The sequence below is a fragment of the Electrona antarctica genome (assembly GCF_951216825.1).
Source record: "Electrona antarctica genome assembly, chromosome: 7".
Classification (NCBI taxonomy): domain Eukaryota; kingdom Metazoa; phylum Chordata; class Actinopteri; order Myctophiformes; family Myctophidae; genus Electrona; species Electrona antarctica.
Genome location: NC_136812.1, coordinates 43,580,036 through 43,599,444, shown reverse-complemented (window position 1 = coordinate 43,599,444; position 19,409 = coordinate 43,580,036). Strand labels below are relative to the sequence as shown.

General features: G+C 48.6%; 1 protein-coding gene across 1 annotated transcript in view; it reads right to left on the bottom strand.

Moving 5' to 3' along the window:
- The window catches only part of adgrl2a (adhesion G protein-coupled receptor L2a), a 161,977-nt gene that overhangs the window by 31,492 nt on the left and 111,076 nt on the right, over nt 1–19,409 (bottom strand). The window contains 3 exon segments of the mRNA XM_079506221.1: nt 2,615–2,800; nt 3,293–3,396; nt 5,399–5,698. Coding sequence (XP_079362347.1) covers nt 2,615–2,800; nt 3,293–3,396; nt 5,399–5,698 — 590 coding nt within the window.

Here is a 19,409-nt window from a genome sequence, read left to right as displayed (position 1 = left end):
AGGGCGGTGGTGGTCGGCAGGGCTAATGCGTAGTTGCATCAAATTTGGCGGATGTCAGATACCGCTGACTCAACGATCGCCATTCGTTCCAGCTCCCCCCTCTCATACTGTCATTAGTCGTATAAATACTGTCATCTGCATCGACCCGCCGCCCCCTACCCCACGCACCCCCCACACACCCCCCCCTGCTCCCACCGCCGCCCCCTACCCCACGCACCCCCCCACACCCACCCCTGCTCCCACCAAACACCACCTTCCACCAGAGATCTGCATCGACCCGCCGCCCCCCTACCCCACGCACCCCCCACACACCCAACCCCTGCTCCGCCCCCTACCCCACACACCCCCCACACACCCACCCCTGCTCCCACCAAACACCACCTTCCACCAGAGATCCACAAACAACATTTAATGCCGATGACACTGCAAACAAAAACGATACGAAAAAACTGATGTGACATTTTGGGGGGGGGGATTGGAAAAAAGACATTTTTTGCTCTTTCTTTTCTCGTCTTTTATGAGCACACGGGCCGTCTACGGGCTAATTAGCTGAACCATTTTAATACCCTCCCAGCGGAGAGATCAGGATGGTGATGGGGGGGGGGGGGTGACATTGGTGGCAGGTGGAGGACACAGAGCTCCCTAATGGCCGAGGGATCTACGGCCAGAATCCTTGCAAGCCTGGGCCTGATAGCATAGGACGCATTAGAGGGAGGAAGGGCCAGAACAGAGAGAGAACAGAGAGAGAGCCAACGGCTTGACCCCGACTCACCCTATTAACCAGGTAGAACTAGAGATTTATGACTCTTGATTTATTAAACATAAATGAAAACCAGTGTCCTCGTGAAAAGCAAGCGCTGCGGGTTTGATTTCACATGTGGTTGAAAGGTCAGCCAGCGGTCCGTGGAGAGAGACGACGGTTTCACTCAATCAAAAGGGAAGTGGGACTGCATGAGACCCTAGTATTCAAGAGGGTTTTTCAGTTTAGTGTATCTTTATATTCATGGCAGATCCCCAGCACCTACAACAACAACAACAACAACAACAGCAACATAGTCTTGGAACAGAAAAGCACAGCCAATGAATAATGAGCTCAATGTAATCATGTTTGGTGTTTAGTCTATGCGCTGTGAATTCAGACGCGTACAGTCTTGAACATGAAATTGGAGGAAAAACAAGATGGGGGGGATAGGAAATGAACTAAAAACAAATAAAACCACCGCTGTAACCACAAACAGAGAAAAGGACTAAACCAAAAACACACATATACTTTCATGAAAGGAAGCCACATCGGTAATTGCAGATGACTCTCTTCGACTTAGAAAGCACTTCGGGTACAACTGTGGTTCGTAGAAGGCCATTACTTAATCCATTGATACCTGGAACGCATCCATGTCACGTTAGCGTTAGCGTTTTAAACATTATGTTATAATTTAGCTATTGAAAAATAGCAGATCTACAAGCTCATAGCGCGCCACCGAGTGGCGCGCTATGAACTTGTAGGTCTGCTATTTTTGAAAAAACGTTAAAATGTGCCTCAAATCTTTCCGAAAATTGTCATGATTTAGAAAACTTTATTTTTTTTAAATTTCGACGTCAGACCTGAATGGGTTAAGAAAAAACAGATAAAGAAAAGGACAGCACAGGATCCGAGACAGAGCATAGAGGGTACATGCTGCTGAGCTTTGGGCAGGAGGAGGGGGGCATATATAAATATATATAGCAGAGGGTATGAAGGTGGGTAGGGCAGCAAGCACGGTGGAACAGTTTCAGAAGCGTAGCTCCAATACCTTCATGTATGCCCTGCATGTCCTTTCTCGTTTTTGAAGCTTTTCGTTAGAAAAAGGGGAAAGAAAAGATGAAACAGTGGAGACAAACAATTAGCAAATTCACAAGCTTGAGCATAAAGCTTTTTCCAGAGTTGTGTTATGACTGTGACTGACTGGCTGGCTGGCTCGACTGTGCCAATCACTGTTCGCTCCGTACGCCTCCAGTGCTGCTGGCGAGCCTACCTTGAGGTAGAAGAACAAAAGCACACTGGCGCTGTTTCACTGACATGCTGCATTTTTCTCTTCCGTGCCTCTCGACACATCACAGAACTATTAACCTTGGCAGGGGCAAATTATGGCAATTACCTCGAAATGTACAAATACTGCCATGAATACAGATCTCTCGCTGCATGTCAGAGTCTGAAATAAAAGTAAGTGACTTTTCTGTTTTTTGCTTCTGTGTCCGTCTCGTGGCCTCTGACCCCCTTCTCGACTTTGAGGAGAAAAGGAGACACGGGCAGACTTCACGCCAGGAACAAAAATACGAAACATTTAATAATGTAGTTATATTATTATTCGTTATATTCCCTCTTGTGCTTGGCTTACTTAAAAGCATGAACACATCTGCAAACGTCCAATAACCTCAACTAAGATCCAGCTGGCCGACCGGGAGCGAAATCAGTTAGAAAAATGCCAGTAGTAATCATCTTAATAAGGTGCAGCCTAGATGATGAAGAGGAAGACCTTCTGTGGGAGGGCAGGGGACACTTCAGGGTTCATTTCAGGGGAACAGAGAGAGAGTGAGAGAGCAAAAAGACAGAGACAAGACAATGAGACTTGTATACCTTGTTGAAGCTGCGTCCGGCAGAGTCCTTCTCGCTGGGCCGGAGTTCCTGCAGCTGTGCGTCCAGGATGTCCACCAGCTGTTCCATGAGACGCACAGACGAGCTGACGTCCCCGGCGAAGATGGGGCCTTTGGTGTGCTTGGCCAGCTCGTTGGCCAGGTTGGCAGCGTTCTCACCACTGCGAATCTGCCAGGCAGGTGAGATGACAGTGTAAATGTGTGCTCAGACCATAACAGGAGCAGTGGTGCGAAGGTTAATCGCACTAATTGATTTGATCGATTTAATCTTCTTGATTATGTAATTAATTGACAGTGTAATCGATAGAATAATTGCTAATGAAATAATGGTTAGTTGTAACCGTAAAATGGAATAAGTAATAGAGATACAGCCAAATAAGCAGTGCGGGGCATTCTTATCTTCTTTATTTACAGCATGAAGTTGACAGGGTGGCAGATGAGAAAATGAGGCGTTTATATTTTACAATAAGCTACAAAAGTGCTTTTTGCACAGCCAGAAGCTCTAGACAGTCCTGCGATACATCTGTATCTCCCTTCATCTCAAGCTGTATCTACAAGGTTGGTACGACCCCCGCCGCGTGCTACGCTTCCAGGAGATAGACCGCTCTTATTAGACGGCGGCTAACAGCAACACAGGCAGGCGGGAGCGACGGGTACAAACCTTCTGGGCGACTTGGTTGACCCAGTGGGACGTGCAGTTGCTGAGATCGGGGCCCTTCGGATGCCAGGTCCCAGTGGACAGGACACACAAATAGGAGGCTGTGCCTGTCAGCGAAAAACAACACAGTCAAGACAGGTGTACTCACGAAGCATTACAAAACACATCAGGGAACGTCTACTACATCCACTTAAAACACCAGCGTCCATATTCTGAGGAAAGCCTTTGCAGAAAATAGCGGATCTACAAGCTTAACACGACGCATTGTAAGCTTGTAGATTTCCAGCAAAGGTTTTCAGCTATTTTCACTCTGTAATGTGGAGTGAAAACAGCCCCGAGGTACTCCGCTCGACAACGTACGGGGTTCAAGTGGTATAATGAGCAACACAAGACACAAAACTAACAAAGTGTAAGTGTGTGTGTGTGTGTGCGTGCGTGCGTCTCAGAGTGTGCGCTGTGCATGCACGTTTGCATGTGCTGACAAAACAGACCTACTGCACCATACGTGACAACGCTAATCCTTTCAACCGTGCTGTGGTCTGACTGCGTCTGGTGCATCATCATCATTAACTCATTCAGGCCTGACGTCGACATTTAAAAAAATAAGTTTTCTAAATCACGACAATTTTCGGAAAGATTTGAGGCACATTTTAACGATTTTTCAAAAATAGCAGACCTACAAGTTCATAGCGCGCCACTCGGTGGCGCGCTATGAGCTTGTAGATCTGCTATTTTTCAATAGCTAAAATTATAACATAATGTATGTAACCACCAAAAGCGGTTCCCGCTCAAAATGGGTTAACTATGCCACAAGACAAACAGGGAATATGTGGCGCCACCTCAACGCTTGCAAAGTCACATCTTTTTCCTTCTGCGCACCTGTGGCAAGGAGTTTCCTTAATCTCTTTCTAACACCTCGTTTGCGCGTGACTTCCAAAGAAATGAAGTCATGGCAACAATTCTCTTCCGTTCCAATTAGCCTCATGTCTGACGAACCCCGAGCGAAAACACGATTTCACACACAGCCTCCGATATAGAAACAGCTGAGCCTGCTTCTCTGCGAACACAACCGTTACCGATTGCTAAATCATGATTTTGGCCCTGGATTCACACAGTAAATTCTTCACTGAATCTTCAATGATTTTTTGAGCTCTTTCAACCGTGCGTACAGTGGTGGAAAAAAGTGCTCACATTTTGTACTCGAGTAATAGTATCAATACCTCAATATAGAAATACTCCGTTACAAGTAAAAGTCCGGAATAAAAAATTTACTTGAGTAAAAGTACAAAAGTATTGGTATTAAAATGTAGATAAAGTACCAAACGTTTAAAGCACTAATGTCTCATTTCAAGTTTTATGTACTAATTAGTTAAATGTATATAGGGCTGAAGTGGTTAATGTATGTTTTGCAATAATAATCCAAACCTACAAATAAACTAGTAACTAAAGCTCCACTTGTAGTGGAGTAAAAGTACAATATTTGCTTTTAAGATGTAGTGGAGTAGAAGTACTGACATTTGGAAATACTCCAGTAAAGTAAAAGTACCTCAAGTACAGTACTTAACTTAAGTAAATGTACTTAGCTACTTTACACCACTGCTTGTGTATGTATTTTAGCCATGTCATTATACTCTAGGCAAAAAAACATGTATTATCATTTCTTTTCTTTTCTTTTGGAAAATAGAGAAAATAGCTGACCTATAAGTGACACGCTCTGAGATTGTAGATTAATTTAATAAAATAACTAAACTACAATGCTTTGTGAGCTTGAAGATCAGCTAATTTTGTCACACAATAACACACAACAAAGTAAGAAACAGGGCTTAAGTGGTAGAGAAGAGAAGAGAAGAGAAGAGAAGAGAAGAGAAGAGAAGAGAAGAGAAGAGAAGAGAAGAGAAGAGAAGAGAAGAGAAGAGAAGAGAAGAGAAGAGAAGAGAAGAGAAGAGAAGAGAACTGAAGAGAGGAGAATTGTTATATGCAACAACATCACATGCATCAGATACAGTACAGTACAGATACAGTATTCTCCCTGGATAATTGGGGTCGAATTGAAAACAGCAGTGGAGGCACCACACCTCCATAAAGGTGAGAGGAGAGCTTCTTGTTTACCTCGGGTTCCCTTGGGGCAGGGCCGCTCTACCAGCATGCCCCTCTGGGTCTGGGGCCATAAGATGTCCCTCCTCTCGCAAGCCTCGCAGAAGCGTTCCGGTAACGGGAAGGACTCCAGGGATGGAGGGGCAGTCGTCTGCAGCACCACGGGAGGCGGCCTGGGCCCTCCCCGGCCTCCGTCCCGAGGCCCTGTTGTGGTGGTGGTGTTGAAGTTACCCCGGCGCACCGTGGTCGTCCTGCTGGCGGTGGTTGTTGTTTTCAGGGGCTGCGGGGCCATGGTGGCTTCTGAGAACGGGGGCGCTGCGAGGAGAGATGAAGGGTAGAGAACATTTAAGTTTGGCTGCCTTTAACCCATTTTGACCTGAGATCAGATTCTAAAATCTGTTCTCGATTTTTCAAAAAATAGCAGACCTACAAGCTCGTAGCGCGCCACTCGGTGGCGCGCTATGAGCTTGTAGATCTGCTATTTTTCAATAGCTAAAGCATAACATAATGCTAACACCAAAAGGGGTTCCCGCCCAGAATGTGTTAAAACGATAGGTAGAGAAACACCTCATGGAATCCCCTTAAGTTATGGGTTGTAATTCCGCTGGGGCCTCTCAATACCCATTTATGTATGTTCATGGAACTGTATGGCTTGGCTTCTGAATAAAACATACACATTAAATTGTGTATAAAACGTGAAGTATGTTTAAGTCTGAGGGCCTTCTTCATTAACAGCCCCAGGGCTCTAAAAACCGCATACATTCACATACGCCATGGGGCAAAATGGCCACCGAGAGAGCTTTGAGCAACAAGTATGTTTGCCTTCCCACGGACTATGACTTATTCGAGGCATTTCTCGTCTGTGGCGAGTGTAAGACAATAATTACAGTAATATCCTCCTGGTCGGCAGTTATTTTTTGCCTGGGAGATTTTTGTGGTACGGCTGATTAAATTTCACTGGAGAAACACAAAGCCTGTATGACTGTGTAGCATTGGTGGCTGAACATTCATTTTGCCGTTGTTTCCCCCCCCCCCCTGCTACCCACACGCTGATAAAGCAGGTGTGCTGTAACTCATGCAACGCCCGGGGCAAAAAAACAATACATTTCAGGGGAAGGCAGAGAAAAACAAGCACAGTCCTTACATTTAACATGAGCCACTGTGAGGAGAAACGACGAGGACATTTGTCATGCCATGCAACAACACCACACCAGTGTGACTGGCACCGTAATTACATTTCACAAAAGTCAAATATGAGGGGTTTTTTTTAATCGATGAGACGTTGATAAACCAAACTATTTCTGATGCCCGAATCAGTCTCCCGCGTCTCCCGACTGCGGCGAGAGACTGAGAGCATTTTGTCTGGGGAATTTCAAAGGGATAAGCTATATCAATAAAAGGAAGTATGATTATAATGCAATGTGTGTACTGAATCTAATCGCATTTGAGCACTCTGATTTCCCCCATTAGGCCGACTGTCGAGCATGCAGAGAATGTGAAGTGGTGCTGTGGCTCTGCTTCAATTGTGTACTGCCGCTGCAAACCACTGCCGAGACGACTCTCAGAGAGAGAGAGAGTTAAAGAGAGTTAGAGAGAGAGAGAGAGAGAGAAACAGAGAGAGACACAGAGACAGTCAGACTGCGTTGGAAGGCTGATCGGAGGACGACAGCTCCGGTCTTCCGGGTGGGAACGCAGAGAGGAACAGAACAGGCAGTCGACAACACCAGGCGCCATAGCGACCGTATCTATTGCCTCCTATTGGATAATGGTGGTGCCTGGCTAGAGATGGCAAGAGTTGACCCCCCCCGACAGTCTCTCCACGCACCCTGCAAGCTATCAGCAGCACCGTGCTACGTACCGGGCCGCTGTGGACGTGAGGCATATCTATATCGCCTTGACCAGCTGGAAACTACCTGTGGCAAATCAGGCTCTATTGACCGGTGGAGATGACTTGGGTCACTCCCACCTGAACGGGCTGCGTGCATGTGTGCACACCGATGTGCGCGCACACACACACGTCACACACACACACACACACACACACACACACACACACACACACACACGAACGAACGAATGAATCAACGACCGCGCGCAAGTATGTACCCCACATATACAACAAACGCACAGGAAACACAAATCCAGACACAGCTATTGAAGGTGACATGAAAGTGTGCATACTGTAGCTGACTGCCCGTTTTGACACCGAGCTGAAGATAACCCTCTATCTCTGCAACTCCCTTTTACCCTTCTCCTGTCCCGACACCCCCGCCCCCCCCCCCTCCACACACACACACGCACGCGCGCGCACGCACGCACGCACGCACGCACGCAGGGGTTCTCTGCTGCATGGCCTCGCCTGTCATGGTGGCTGACAGACAACCTGTGCTTTCTGTCCTTTCAACACCAGCATTTAGGTGGCCATGAAAAACGTCTGTTTCAATTCACTATCTCACTCTCTCTTCCCCCCCTGAGGCAACTCTCCTCATGGCATCCTAAAATACCCCTCCATTGCTACAGGCCTGGTTTGCTCATAAGCAATGATCCGCAACGCCACAAAAGGTGAAAACAACAATAGAACATTGACAATAGCCGTTGTGAAAACTTTGCCACGTCCCAGGGCCGTGCAAAGGGCCCATCACAGCACGGAGTCGGGAAGAAATGAACGCGTGTCAGTTTTGAGTGTGTAAATTTAGACAGGGGGGTGGAAGGGAGGGGTGTGCTTGGCACAGTTCCAGAAAACTTTCAGGAAATTGTTGCGGGGCAGCCCAGATAAGTTTCCTCATTTACAAAGTATGAAAGATGATGATGATGATGATGATGATAATGAATCCTCGTCTCCGTGGGTGGGGAGTTGGGGAATCCGGACTCCAAATTAAATGAAAATGTATCGCTGCTGGACACAATGATTTAAGATAAGGGGGCTTGGGAGCACAGCTAATAAATCAAGAAGAAGGCATTTGCTGTAATCCAAGCGCATTCCTTTAGCATGTCCGCTAACAACTGGATCATGTCCGCAGCCCTCGACACGGAGCTGCTTGAGACGTCTCACTGAGGGGCCCGACCACATGTTCCCTTTCAACATGCAATGGTATACCTTTTCTTTTCTTTCACTGGTTCCCATTTCCTCCATTTAAAAATGTCCTTCTTTACTTTAGTTTTCCCTTCTTTTTACGCAGCTTTCGTTTAGTGTTCATTCAGTCTTTCTTTTGTTTCTGGGCTACAACTTATATTCAATGAATGGAATAAGTCAGTCACAATAGAATAATCTTGAAACGCTGCCACTTGAAGGACTAAATCGATGATTAGTCTCAATTAGTCTCGCTTATTTTATTCATTTCTGATTAAACCCTATTATTTTATACTTTGTTATTGTGCAAAAATAGTCTATCTACAAGCTCATGAAGTCAAGTGGCGCATTGCAACACATTGCAAGATGTAAGATTTTTGGATATTTTACAAAAATAAAAATACTAAACATTACCCCCCTCCCCCGACTAATTACATTTATCATGTGTAATGGATTAAATCGATTAGTTCGATTACATGTTACAACACGTTACTTTCAACCCTTCTGCATTCCTTCCTGATTGTCAGCATGGAGCCAGTGTCGGTAATTGAACTAGTGTTAGGCTAACATTATGCTACTGCAGCTCTTTCCACCAGAGAGGGATCCAGTTTAGCTGAATCCCAGTCGACGTGGCCCAGTGGCCCACTGGATGGCTTTTAGCTGAAAGGGGATTGAATTGAATTTGCTGAGACGACGTCTGTATAGCGGGGAGACCGAGCCAAGCTGCACTGATGCAGCTAATAATACAACATTATTCCTCTCCATATGCACAGTCACTGGATGCGGCTCTACTGTATGTTAAGGGGCCTCATTAGACATGAGTCTAATGAAATGCAATACAAGTAGAAAGGATCAAATAATCCTGTTGGCGAGTTTCATTACATGTTTATGGTGAAAACTAATCCTCTTCCGCTTATGACGGAAGAAGGGCTTATTAATGTAGACTATGCGCAAAGTCATTCCCAGCGGGACGCCTCCATAAACAATGCAACCTCCCTGACCAGTGCTATTCATGTGTACCGCCTGCTTCGGTCAGTAATCCCAGCCAGCGACGCAGTAATCTCATTACCTCCATGCTGTAGCTTGGACCGATTTAATCCAATGAAAGCAGGCGGGGAATTAATCCACAGGTATTAAAATGGGACACTGCTACTCTCTGACAGTCCCCTGCTTTGCAGCTCTGGCTTTAAGTGGATAGGTAGATGGGTAGGCACTGTGGGAGGGGGGTGGGGGGGTTGCTATTGATCGCCCCTATAATGCTGTGGCAGCATTTTCAGTACCTCCCACTATACACAGAAATGTAGATTTGGCTATTTTTTTTTGTCCATTCTCTTTTCGGCTAACTTCTGTCTGTTACCCCCCCGAACACCCTCCCTCCCTCCCTCCCCCCCTGTAAAATTGTACTTTGATTGTGACAGGAGAAGGGTAAGGCTAAGCCACTGTCGGGGCTACATGGTGAAACCAGGACAGGATCCTCGATTAACATGTCCGTCTAGCGCTCAGCCCAAGGGGAAGCTTCAATTAGCTGTCATGGAGTGTGAGCGTGAGGAGAGAGAGATATCCTCCAAAGTACTGCCGATAGTCGGGAACGGCCTTATTCATAACCCTTTTGGTGCGACTCGACTCCCACACATTTTCCCACTTAAATATATCTCAGTGGCTTTGCTATTACCACCAGGGCTAAAGGTCTGAGAGACTTACGATAGACAATGAGGGAGACGGGAGCGACGGGGCCTGAGAGGAGGAGAGGAGTGGAGAGGGCATCCACGAGGAGTTAACGGAACCGTCAAGTGTTGTCGGCACTTTGCATGCATGCGAGCCCGCGTGTGCACATACAGGCGCGTGTAACCACACACACACACACACACACACATGCACACACACACACACACACACACACACACGGTGGCTCAGGGGTAGAGTGCCTGGATGGTACCCGCAAGGTTGCCAGTTCGAACCCGGGCTCCCCCAGAGTTACTGTCGAAGTGTCCTTGAGCAAGACACTGAACCCCAAATTGCTCCCGATGTGCTAGTTGGTACCTTGCATGGTTTCCGCTGCCATCGGTGTGTGAATGGGTGAATGTAATGCACAATCTATGTAAAGCGCCTTGGATAAAGGCGCTATATAAATGCACCATTTACACACACACACACACACACGCACGCACGCACGCACGCACGCACGCACGCACGCACGCACGCACGCACGCACGCACGCACGCACGCACGCACGCACGCACGCACGCACGCACGCACGCACGCACGCACGCACGCACGCACGCACGCACACGCGCGCGCACACACACACAGCCCTGACGTGAGACTTTCCTCGGCCGCCATCAGTGTAACAGATGAAAAGTGACAGCACGTGTGTCTTTTATATTAAGCTTAATGGCCCCACTTAGGATAGGCAGCGCACGGTCGTCCACCAGGGCGATGCTTCATACATGTTATCAGGCACTGTTTATCTTGCGTGTGTCGAGGGAACACATATTTTGTCGTTTCAGCTAATTTCCCAAAAGGTATGAAGCATTAGTTAATCTGGCCCGTCACTTCTCCTCTCCCCGTCATCTGTCACAGGCTATCTCATGGAAATGCAAAAAAGGGACCTGACGACGTTGATGTTCGTTTCTTTGCTTGCTTGTTTGAAGCCCGATGTGCTTCTTGCAACAGCAGCAGCAATAAAAAAAAAGGAAGGTTTCAATTTGACAACGATAACAAATTGCACGTTCTCGACTTCTGGTCAGCTGCTACAGTAATGTTAGAGCAGCTATTTGTACCATCTGTGGAAGTCCTAGTGATAAATTGCCATAAAACCATAGACAGAATATTCATAATGCTTATAACGGCAGCAGAGAATTCTGCCTCTCCATCCACACCTGCAAGTTTCAGGCTAATAAGTACCGTAATGGTTTGTCTCATTCCCCTTGGGCAATATATTTGACAACAGTGTTAATTAGCAATCCAAATAGGACTGCCATTTAATTTACCTGAAATAGAACGCGGGTTACAGAGAAGTTTTCTTATAGTCTGAATCCACATGGGACCGATATATAATAGGCCTTGTGGTTTTAATCAGTAGAATTATTTTTACAAAATAACAACAACTTCCAAGTCAGCTTTACAGTATAGCTGCTGCAGCTGTTACCTAGCAACGTATCAAACATGGCACCGAAGACGCCGTGCTGTTAAATATGGCTCTCAGGGGGTCATGGCGTCCTAATGGGATGAGTAATAAGTTAACAAGTCAATGGCAGCTTAACCCATTTTGGGCGGGAACCCCATTTGGTGTTTTAAACATTGTGTTATACTTTAGCTATTGAAAAATAGCAGATCTACAAGCTCATAGCGCGGCACCGAGTGCCGCGCTATGAGCTTGTAGATCTGCTATTTTTGAAAAATCGTGAAAATGTGGCGCAAATCTTTGAATATATATTCTTTCAGAGCGAACGTTTTTAACTCATCTTTGCCTCTGGGGGTCCCTGGAACGGCCCCCAGAGGCATTTACATATAATTTGTGGGGTCCTTGACTTGAAAATGTTTGATGAGAACCACTGACATAGAAAACATGGGCTTTTCAGAAAACGGTCAGGATTTAGAAGACTCATCCTCAGGTCTAAATGGGTTAAACAATTAAAAGCCTATTTCTTCCATCAAAAAGGGGCCACGCTTGGTTCTTTGTGCAGGGGCCAAGTAAAGCGAGTGGAGGAAAAAGGAAAAGGAAAAGGCCATCTGCTTGTAGAGGGTCTTTCAGGGCGGCGTTGGGGTTTCACTGAAATGAGGCGTTGAAGCTGTGAGAAAGTACAGCAAGAATGATGGCAATCGTCAGTGTGTCACCACCAGAACATGTACAACACTTTTCTACAAGCATTCACACAACTGCCAAGCCGCTATTCCTGTGACAAGTTCATGGTGGAAAACATGGCCTTGCTTAACCGTGATATAGGGGCTTATCGTTTTGGCAATGCATTTTTATATGAGTCCATACTAATAACAATAATTCACGAGGAAAATTGGATTGCCATGTCTCTCTCCCAATGCTTTGTTTGTAGGATGGAATGCATTACAATGTTGTTTGTATATCAGCTGTAAAGCAGTAAACATTACAATTATTTCCCATGAGGTATGCACTTGTGTGCTTGTGTTCATGTCCGCGACTCAGGGAGCAAAAACCTAATGTGTAGTTTACTTACAGTATGCTATAATTATGTTATTTAGGGTTCTCCCTCGTGTTCTCTCTCGTGTTCTCTCTCTCTCTCACTGACATGCGTGCGCGCACTGACACACGCACGTACGTACGCACGCTCGCTCGCACGCACGCACCCACGCACGCACGCACGCACGCACGCACGCACGCACGCACGCACGCAGCAGATGAAGGAACGAAGGTGCCTGCACATAATTACATCCAATAATGCACAATGCGCAGATCCATGAACTCGCATTCACACTCATTAAGACATGGGTGCATACCATAAATGCCCTATTCTACGTATAGAGACAGACATAGCAGCTGCCAGACTGGAGCCTGCATTTTTTCGGGCAGTTTTCTCTGTACAGTCTCAGTACGTGCCTCACATATCAAGCATGAACTCACAGCATGCTGAACGGAGCTACGTTTGATGCCATACACACCAGGGGCTTCTATTTCAGAGGGCTTTCACACACAAGCGCACGCACACACACACGCACGCACACATGCACACGCACGCACGCACCCACACGCACGCACGCACCCACACAACACACACAAAAGTATGATTAATACTTCGTAGGCCGGTGTCCCCCGTCACAACGAGTCACATTATGAACCATTATTGATGTGAGACACCATCATACGACGGTGTACATATTCGCACACACACACACACACACACACACACACACACACACACACACACACACACACACACACACACACACACACACACACACACACACACACACACACACACACACACACAGTGTGCACTGTGGAAATAAACCTCCTCAAAGGCATGTGTCAGCGACTGTTGGGGGACCATTGTGATGTCTGAGTAATAATTCTTTGAATACGCCTTGTTTCACAGTCAGACTGTAATCAAACAAGAGACTGCAGATCCCCGTGGAAATTCAGCTCAGCCCGAACATAATCACCCCCCCCCCCCCCACACACACACACACACACACACACAAGCATGCACGCGCACATCCATACACACACACACACACAACCGCCCCTACTCTGTCTCTCTTATGTAAAACAACTCCCGGTGACATTCTGAAACATAACCCTAAGCAGCACAGCATTGCACCCAGCCTATCCCCCCCAGCCTATCCCCCCCTGTGCCTCCACAGTGTTGACTTCAGACTGTAAGAGGAGTCGCCAGCCAGCAGCTGGCCAGGAACGCCGACGTGGAAGATCGCCTTCTCTCTCCGACGTGCTTTTCCTTCGCAGGGACCGACCGGGGGATGAAATGGTCTTATACTCGTCGTCTCGGACAATAATTGGCCCGCCGTGCCCGCCGACGTGCAGCCTTCCTCCGGGCGAGGCTAAACGCTAAAACATGAGATCGCACTTCAGTGGTTGAGCGGGTTGACCCCTGACGGCCCTCTCGCTCTCCCGCCGCGAAGCGCGATCTCCTTCATTACCGCCCGACGTGGGAGTAACGTTACGTCTTACTGCACATTACAATGGAACATCAGAGGTGAGGCGAGGCCGGGCTGTAAATCTGTGCCCCGGGATTTACATTTCCACCTCAGCCTTTATTGCTACAGTTCAACTCAAACCCCCTGGTACTGAAACAGAGAACGTGTTACAGTTCAATTCAACCCCCCTGGTACTGTACCGGAGAACGATACTGTAACAGAGAATGTGGCCCGGTGAGATAATACGACGGTCGAAGAACAGCGACGGCATATCGCTTATTTAAGCCATTTTGACCTGGGAACGATTCAAAAAATGTCTTCTAAATCCTGACAGTTTTCTGAAAAACCTATGTTTCTATGTCAGTGGTTCTCAAACATTTTCATGTCAAGGACCCCCAAGATTATATGTAATTGGCCGCCGACCCCCATCTGAAAATATGTTGTTCCAGGAACCCCCCAGAAGCAAAGATTTGAGTTAAAAACTTTGGCTCTGAAAGAATATATATTCAAAGATTTGCACCACATTTTCACGACTTTTCAAAAATAGCAGACCTACAAGCTTGTAGCGCGCCACTCGGTGGCGCGCTATGAAATTGTAGATCTGCTATTTTTCAATAGCTAAAGCATAACATAATGCTTTAAAACACCAAAAGGGGTTCCCACCCAAAATGGGTTAAAAACATGATAAAAAAAGAAAGAGGAGGCTACTTTGAAGGAACGGTGAGTGGAGTTACGAAGCGACGGATTGGCGAGATAACCCGACAGCAGTGAGGAGAAAGCCGCCGCCGCCGCGCCGGGATAGGGAGGAAAGATCCGTCATTGAATTAGCATGTCGCTCCTATTATCAGCACAGATTGGCAAGGTAATTAATCCCTTTATTGCCGATGCCGGGGAGAGACGCGCCTGGGAGAAACGGCAGTGCTGGCAGGAGAAATGAGGGAGAGAGACAGAGAGAGAGAAGGCTGGGATGGACGGGCTCAGTGTTTTGCTTTGCGGAGGGCAGGCCAGCGCACGCACGCGCACACGCACGCACGCGCACACACACACACACACACACACACACACTCTCTCTCTGTTGACAGATGGACGGTACAGCTCATCGCGTAGGGGGACATGTAGGAGGTGGACCACAAGGAACGGAGAGGCTCAGGGAAACGATAACCCTGAGAGAGGAGGCCCCCCCCCCCCCTCTCTTCTTCTGTCGTTCCTCCAGAGGAAAGACAGAAGAGAGAGTGAAGACAGACGGGGGTTAGATGGAGACGGAGAGATGTAAACACAGAGAGACAAGGTGGGAGCAGACTGAGAGAGAGAGAGAGAGAGAGAGAGAGAGAGAGAGAGAGAGAGAGAGAGAGAGAGAGTGAATGAGAGAGAGTGAATGAGAGAGAGAGAGTGAATGAGAGAGAGAGAGTGAGTGAGTGAGTGAGTGAGAGAGAGAGTGAGTGAGTGAGAGAGAGAGAGTGAGAGTGAGTGAATGAGACGGATCGAGACATTGAGAAAAAGCAGAGAGCACAATGGGACAGGAGAACAAAAGCAAAAGAAGCAGTAGCTATTGTCCACATCGATATTCCACTCTCTTTCACGACACCGGGTTCACTTGGGGCGCAAACCAACAACTTGGCAGTTTTTTTAACATTGTCTCCGTCTTGGTTGTCTGGGCTCATAAAGGCCCTCGCCATGGCCGCCTGTGAAGGGCCGTGTTGCTCATGTGTAATACGTCCCACGGAGGGAGTTTACTGTAAGAACATATGACAGTGCTTTTAAGCATGGCATCTTGCAACCATCATTTGGCATTTCAAGGACACGCGTCATGCATATTTATGAAGGGGAATCAAACCCTCTGAGCCTCATATAGGGATATATAGGGGCCGTATCTCTCTCTGTTCATTGTCTACGCTCTTCTCATCTCTCTGTAATTGTAGCCATGCACACATTTTTAATTCCCAATGAGCCGAGCTATACGCCAGTGCTGCAGAAGCACAGATCAAAGGAATCATGACGATGTTACGGAGAAGCTGCGAACGCGCCCGACGCCATGGGAAGGAGTGCGTTCTGCCGGGGGACTTTGTTAACGTGCACAGCTCATGAGCATCATTCTGCACCAGCCCGAGAGCGTCGGCGCATCAACACCGGCACTTCCAACATAACGCAGGGCGCCGTCCTGACCACACGCAGAGACTGGGAAGATATAATTGGCGTATCGTGTCAGCTCGGCGTGCCTTATAATTTCAAACAAATTGGGTTATTCTCTCCCGTCGCACAAGCCCCCACTTGCAAATGTGTAATTTGAGGTGTGCGGCGGCAACAGATTGAAATTGCATGCAAATGTATTGACATCTACAACAATTAATCCATTGAGACCTGGAACGCATCCATGTCACGTTAGCGTTTAACCACATTAACCATTAACCCATTTTGGGGCGGGAACCCCTTTTGGTGTTTTAAACATTGTTATAATTTAGCTATTGAAAAATAGCAGATCTACAAGCTCATAGCGCGCCACCGAGTGGCGCGCTATGAACTTGTAGGTCTGCTATTTTTGAAAAATCGTTAAAATGTGCCTCAAATCTTTCCGAAAATTGTCATGATTTAGAAAACTTTTTTTTTTAATTTCGACGTCAGGCCTGAATGGGTTAAGGAGGTGGTTGTCGACTCCAGTGGGCGGATACTGCAGCGCCGGAAGCGTTCATGTGGGAGCGATTCACAACAATCGTGTGCTGCGACGGGGGACGAATACCAAGGTTTCCCAAGCTCACCTGTCCCATTGAGGCTGGTGGATGGGCCTTGCCTGTGCATTTTACCGTCTAGAAACGTTACCTTGTTAGATGCTTACGCTGTGATTTGAGGCCCACGTGCCGCCACTTGGCATGAGTAAACGGCCCGCAACAAACGCATAATGAGTTTTTCATGCGGAACATCTCATTTAAATCAATTTAATCATCTCACTTAGGAGATCATGCGACAGAGGAATATGTCTCTTTACGAGCCCTTATATGGGACAGAAAACAGGCGCAAAGCCACAGAGTAGTTGGCAGTATGGCATTCTGCGACAGGGAAAAAGCTTATTGGTTACAGTATGCCAGGAGAGGGACATAGTAGTGACCCAATTAACTTCCACTTTCGGCTTGGAACTGCTTGTTGGACGCGACCCCACACCCTCCCCCATAACAGGAGCTGATGCTGTCTCAACATTGAGCAACATTATTGGACTTGACAAGAACCCAAGTGTCTGACGTCACTTCTATCTGATTACGTTCCACTTCCAGGACAAGGCAAAGCATGTGACGAGAGTCGTCACCGAGATAGTGAACGAACGATGCACTCCATGCTCTCTCTCTCTCTCTCTGTGAGTGTGTGTGTGTGTGTGTGTGTGTGTGTGTGTGTGTGTGTGTGTGTGTGTGTGTGTGTGTGTGTGTGTGTGTGTGTGTGTGTGTGTGTGTGTGCGCGGTCAGAGAGAGAGAATGGCATTTGAATTAATTCTTAATGCTGTGTGTACTACCTTGTGACTGGCCATCACAGCCAAAACAGTTATCGTGTGGTCCTACATGATGCTGCCAGCCACATGCGCTCTGCAAATACTGGCCACTTAGCACTGTCAGCTCCTTCCTGCGGGGAACCCCCTACCCCCCCCCCCGGGCCCCCACCGACCCCCCCGGGCCCCCACCCATCATGGCTCCTCCCATACGGGGCACCACCCAACAACAACGCAGTGACCGCCCCAGTCCACCCAACAACAACGCAGTGACCGCCCCAGTCCACCCAACAACAAGGCAGTGACCGCCCCAGTCCACCCAACAACAACGCAGTGACCGCCCCAGTCCACCCAACAACAACGCAGTGACCGCCCCAGTCCACCCAACAACAAGGCAGTGACCGCCCCAGTCCACCCAACAACAACGCAGTGACCGCCCCAGTCCACCCAACAACAAGGCAGTGACCGCCCCAGTCCACCCAACAACAACACAGTGACCGCCCCAGTCCACCCAACAACAAGGCAGTGACCGCCCCAGTCCACCCAACAACAACGCAGTGACCGCCCCAGTCCACCCAACAACAAGGCAGTGACCGCCCCAGTCCACCCAACAACAACACAGTGACCGCCCCAGTCCACCCAACAACAAGGCAGTGACCGCCCCAGTCCACCCAACAACAAGGCAGTGACCGCCCCTGTCCACCCAACAACAACTCAGTGACCGCCCCTGTCCACCCAACAACAAGGCAGTGACCGCCCCTGTCCACCCAACAACAAGGCAGTGACCGCCCCTGTCCACCCAACAACAACTCAGTGACCGCCCCTGTCCACCCAACAACAAGGCAGTGACCGCCCCTGTCCACCCAACAACAAGGCAGTGACCGCCCCAGTCCACCCAACAACAAGGCAGTGACTGCCCCAGTCCACCCAACAACAAGGCAGTGACCGCCCCTGTCCACCCAACAACAACTCAGTGACCGCCCCTGTCCACCCAACAACAAGGCAGTGACCGCCCCAGTCCACCCAACAACAAGGCAGTGACCGCCCCAGTCCACCCAACAACAAGGCAGTGACCGCCCCAGTCCACCCAACAACAAGGCAGTGACCGCCCCAGTCCACCCAACAACAACGCAGTGACCGCCCCAGTCCACCCAACAACAACGCAGTGACCGCCCCAGTCCACCCAACAACAACGTAGTGACCGCCCCAGTCCACCCAACAACAACGCAGTGACCGCCCCAGTCCACCCAACAACAACGTAGTGACCGCCCCAGTCCACCCAACAACAACGCTGTGACCGCCCCAGTCCACCCAACAACAACGCTGTGACCGCCCCAGTCCACCCAACAACAAGGCAGTGACCGCCCCAGTCCACCCAACAACAACGTAGTGACCGCCCCAGTCCACCCAACAACAACGCTGTGACCGCCCCAGTCCACCCAACAACAAGGCAGTGACCGCCCCAGTCCAACCAAAAACAACGCTGTGACCGCCCCAGTCCACCCAACAACAACGCAGTGACCGCCCCAGTCCACCCAACAACAAGGCAGTGACCGCCCCAGTCCACCCAACAACAAGGCAGTGACCGCCCCAGTCCACCCAACAACAAGGCAGTGACCGCCCCAGTCCACCCAACAACAAGGCAGTGACCGCCCCTGTCCACCCAACAACAAGGCAGTGACCGCCCCAGTCCACCCAACAACAAGGCAGTGACCGCCCCAGTCCACCCAACAACAAGGCAGTGACCGCCCCAGTCCACCCAACAACAACGCAGTGACCGCCCCAGTCCACCCAACAACAACACAGTGACCGCCCCAGTCCACCCAACAACAAGGCAGTGACCGCCCCAGTCCACCCAA